Here is a 4,805-nt window from a genome sequence, read left to right as displayed (position 1 = left end):
CCAGTGTATGTACTATATGCTGCACGAAATACTGAATGAAAGTGAATGAATGAATAATGACACCACATCTTTACGGTTCTTCATCAATACATAATCAATGGGATGCACCAGCATATAAACCCATCTTGACAATGTCATGAAAAGTGCATTATCAATAAAGTCTTATCAATTTCTCTGTGTTATTTGACACAACACTTAAGAATGAATCATGAGAAAAATAAAGAACTCATGTCAATCATATTCAGGACTTGGATTCAAGATACAAGCTGTTTTTAGATGAGTGTGTTGCATTTTAATTTATGATTAACCTTTTTTTTTTACTCACTGTTTAATCGCTTAATTAAAGAGGTAATCTTCTGGCCCTCAAGTTTTGTTTGTCGGTGACTCAACGCCATATACGCTTATGTCAAGTAAGACCCCACGAAACAGCTCTAATAGAGACACATCCAAAGCTTTTTATTTACCTTCAGTTTAAGCACCAGATAAGCAAATGCCATCCACCAAATCCATCAATTAAAATATACCAATTATTATGAAACAACAACCTGGCCGTCTCTTTCTCTCACCTCTGCTGTCGCTAATAATTCACCGCTATCTATCCCTCCACCTTAGCGCCACTGAATTCTTAGGCCCTCCGTTTATGCCCTATTGATATGCACCACTCACTAGGCTGGGCCATAGTTGGCCATAATGGCCCAAATGGAATATAAAATGATTTCACCTCAGCCTCATATGCACAATCAATTCATATGGGATCACGGGGAAGAGGATCCGTCTGAATGGTCCCCCCCCCCCCCCACACACCTCCCTCCTTCACCCAGCATACACTTGGGAGGTGTTTTGAGAAACACCATCAGCGGCCCTGCCATCACTCTCACCATCTCGCCGTGGTCGGACGCTGAGGCTTTGTGGGATATTGATTCTCCCCATCCAGAGACGGTTTCCATAATTGGTTAAAATGACCGGGTGCAGAGAGGGATGGCTTTCTGCTGAAAACCATTTCCCAGCCCTGCCTGGAGCTGAGCCAAGCCCTGGGTTGTTCGGATGTGTTCCAGCCCCAGCCTGACTGGCAGCAATTAGGGGTGTCTGAGCCAAGCTCAGCTTGCGCTCCGCACAAACACCCCTAATTACTGCCAATTAGGCTAGGCGGGTAGGCAGATTTGAGAAGCCGGGGGGATGTTCAGGCATGGGTGGGCATGGAAACAATTTTCGAGGGCTTAGAACGTGACTGGATGAAAAGGTTAATGCTTTGGAGTGCGAGGGGATAATAACAAAAGAAAGGGGAAGCAAGAGCCCCCCCCCCCCCCCCCCCCTGCTAAGTTCTCACCTCCAGCGACGAGCCCGGCTTCTTCTTCAGCTCATCGCATTTCCTAAATTTGCAGATTTGGTGGCCGGTTTTGCGGTTCCGACAACTGCTGCAGACGCCACAGTTGATGAGCCGCCTGCAGGGCGCGCAGACCCCACACCTTTTCCTCTTCTTCTTCGCCGGGTTTCCACTGGATGCAGAGGAATTATTCTGTGGGCAGTCTGCCAGATTGGCAATTTGAAACGCACTGTCTGTAACGGCTGCTGAGGCTGCGGGGGAGTGAAGGGCTGTCATGACGATGACCCCGGGAGGTAATGAGATGCCCCCTAAAGCCGGAATAGCGGAAAAAGTTCCAACGCGTTCTGGGAGATTCATTATCTCTGCTTCAGCAGCGCCGCATTTCAGCTTGTTCATGCATTCTCCTGCTAAAGGTCTGCAGTGTTCGGGGGATAAGGTAGAGAGGAAATTATTATTTGCCATTTGCAGCGACTCTGGCACCATGCCAGGCTTCCCCGGCCTCTGGGAGTCGTTTCTATGCATGCTGGTCCTATTAGGGTTTATTGCCGCTGATTTCCTCCCCCAGAGCATGGCGTTATCGCAGTTCCAAGGGGACATGCCAATTCTGGCGCTGGGGAAAATGGGCGTCGTGATGCGGGCAATCTTGGCAGTCTGTGGAAACGCGCCGTTGGTTTTGTAAAAGTTCGCAAAAGACCGGTACCTTTCCATCTCGGCATTATAATCCAAAAGCTGGCTTAATCCACCGTCCTGAAGATTATCCTTCAAGAGAGAAAGGTCAATGTTCTGTCCATTTTCGATGCAAAGCGCATTGTTTATACTCGACATGGCTGAGGCAGGGGGTTGACAAGGTTCACTGGGAGGAATCGGTGGTCTCGATGGCCGTGGTCAAACTGAGGATGGTTACATGCGATGAGTGACCATCCTGGTTACTGGTCTCCACTGCTGAATTAAGAAATGAAAGAAACAGAGAAAACAACAACAGTTACATATAAACAAGGTAAGAATCCTCAACCAAAAGTACTTTTGGTCTCCAAGTATCTCCACTTCTCCAAATGGGGAATAACAGGGGATTTCAAATTGAATATTGGGGGAGGTGGATCATATCATGTGACCTTTTTATAACAGATTCATATCCCCCTGAGAATAATACGCGAGTAATGACCGACCAACGTGTCAGTTAGAGACAAAAACAGGAATGCAAAAAATGGCCGACTTTAAAGATGTTGTTTTTCTGGCCTCTTGGGATTCATTGTTATTTTAGAGGGAAGTCCCACCACTTATTTTCCCAAACTGAAATAAACAAACAAGACTCATCAATTAAAACATTTAAATGATTTGACATTTAATTTATAAACAACAACATTCCCATAATCAGGAAGTGCAGAACTTTCCTATTTAAATAAAATCCCAGGCAACCAACCATGCCATGAAATAGTCAATGATAATTATCCACCTATAACAAGGTGGTCATAATCAGGGCAGAGCTCTGGGTGGCAGGAGACCGCCGGTTACATGATTTCAAATCATCGATCTAATCTAAACGGTTAGAGTGGCCTCTAGACGTTAGCATGGACCCGGCCGCCCCCTAGGTAAATGGAGTATCAGGGCCGGAACTGTTCCATCTACCCAATGACAGACGCTCGCTGAATCTAAATCCAGACCAGGGACCACTCCAATGAAGGTGTAGGGTGGGCCTGTGTGTGTGTGTGTGTGTGTGTGTGTGTGTGTGTGTGTGTGTGTGTGTGTGTGTGTGTGTGTGTGTGTGTGTGTGTGTGTGTGTGTGTGTGTGTGTGTGTGTGTGTGTGTGGTATAGGAGCCCCACTTACTCTCCCCACCAGTCTATCTAGATTTGGTTTGCAGAGATAAAAGCCCATTAGACGCACATATCTCTCACATATAGGTCCATTACCACTTTTTCCTTGGTTTTCCTATTTTGTTACTGCTGAAGCTGATGCGTTGCTGGAAACATTAAAGCATCACGCATATCTCTCCCATACATGTCCATACCACTTTTTCCTTGGTTTTCCTATTTTGTTATTCCCAAGGCTGTTGCAGTTGCTGGAAACATTAATTATTTTAAGATCACTTCCAAGAGACTTCCTTAAAACTGTCCAGGGTTGTACACAGAAACACTGGCAAAGGACAGATCCCATTGTGTGGCCCCTGTGACAGCCGTCTGAATTTTGCAGTAGAAGATGCATATTTGATTTCTTGGGAAATAACAGTGAAATAATTCTGGCATGGCAAACTAAATGTGTGCCTATAGTGGCACAGGCATTAGTGGCAAGCTGTTGACTGTTTGACTGGAATTGTGTAGAGTTTTTTTGTTTTCTTTTTACTGCCTAAACTTAATATACACCAGAATTTTAATCCACATTCTGAATGTGTTGCTTTAATTTTAATGCTCAATCCCAACCACCAGAGCTAGCCACCAGTAAACACAGAAGCTACCCTTAATGACCGCCTCTCTGCACGGTCATTATTACTTAATCAATTCACCCCCGGAGCGAAATAAGCAGCCCGAAGGCAATCAAGTCACGGACATTGATTTTCAGCCTGTAAACAAAGTTTAGAGAGACAGGAATGCTCAATACTTTGGGAGAAGGTGAGAAAAAGAGAGAAGAGAGAGAGAGAGAGAGAGAGAGAGAGAGAGAGAGAGAGAGAGAGAGAGAGAGAGAGAGAGAGAGAGAGAGGGAGGAACACACCGAGTGTGGTGAGTCAGAGAGAAAGCGATGGAGAGGGAGATAGAGCGAGAAAGGCGAGGGGAGAGTAAGACAAGGGGAAGAGAAGAAAGAAAGTATAGCGACGTCCGATGACGAACCATTGTGCCGCTGCAGCACGGCGCTGTTAATTTTAGCCAGGCTAGTCTGTCGAAGACGTTCAGATCAAAGGTCGGGCAAAGAAAAAGAAAAAAACGTGAAGAGACGCTTGAACGGAGGCTCCAATTAAAAAACGATCAAAAAATAAATAAAGCTGACATTGCCCGGATTACTTGGTCGCTATTTGAACACAAATAAAAAAACGAGACAGTGACCAAAGCCGTGCGTAATATGAGGAAAAGGATGAAAAGAAGAAACACTTACCGAGGGTCCTACTGTTGAGAAGAGACGGTATAGACGCTACCAGTCTGAAACCATATAGCGACACATTACTGCCAATTTCATACGGGGCAAAAATATTGCAAATAAAAAGAATCCAAAGAAGACCCAAACGCACGAGGCGACGGAGACAGGGCGCTCAAAACAACACCATAATTTCTTTTACTCCCGACTTTCTTATAGCGTTCACAAAAAGTAGAAAAAAGGGCGCAAAACGCGTGTTAAATATCAAGCAGGCGTGTAGAAATTGCGGAGGGGTTGAGGTGTTTCCTCCTGATCCGGAATGTATTGTGTAGCTTAGTGCTGGCTCGGTCCGCGGCTCCTGTCGCTGCGTGTGGCTGATTGGTGCTGAGGTGAGGAAGCTGAGATGCGGACACCTACTG

At 45.6% G+C, this 4,805-nt stretch overlaps 1 protein-coding gene across 1 annotated transcript; it reads right to left on the bottom strand.

Annotated features, from left to right (window-relative positions):
• Window positions 1-1,315: 1,315 nt before the first annotated feature.
• Window positions 1,316-4,469, bottom strand: cxxc4 (CXXC finger 4). The gene is made up of 2 exons (XM_056587243.1): window positions 4,408-4,469; window positions 1,316-2,266 (listed from the first exon to the last, which is right to left on the bottom strand). Exon 2 carries the CDS (start codon window positions 2,147-2,149, stop codon window positions 1,316-1,318), a length of 834 nt encoding a protein of 277 aa, XP_056443218.1. The 5' UTR covers window positions 2,150-2,266; window positions 4,408-4,469.
• Window positions 4,470-4,805: the final 336 nt, after the last annotated feature.

This window comes from Gadus chalcogrammus, chromosome 3, assembly GCF_026213295.1.
Source record: "Gadus chalcogrammus isolate NIFS_2021 chromosome 3, NIFS_Gcha_1.0, whole genome shotgun sequence".
Lineage (NCBI taxonomy): Eukaryota > Metazoa > Chordata > Actinopteri > Gadiformes > Gadidae > Gadus > Gadus chalcogrammus.
Note: the sequence above shows the minus strand (reverse complement) of the source record. Positions and strands in the feature narration are given on the sequence as shown.

Bases quoted from the DNA above. Each gene is read 5' to 3' on its own strand.
- cxxc4 (XM_056587243.1), bottom strand. From the start codon at position 2,149: ATGTCGAGTATAAACAATGCGCTTTGCATCGAAAATGGACAGAACATT.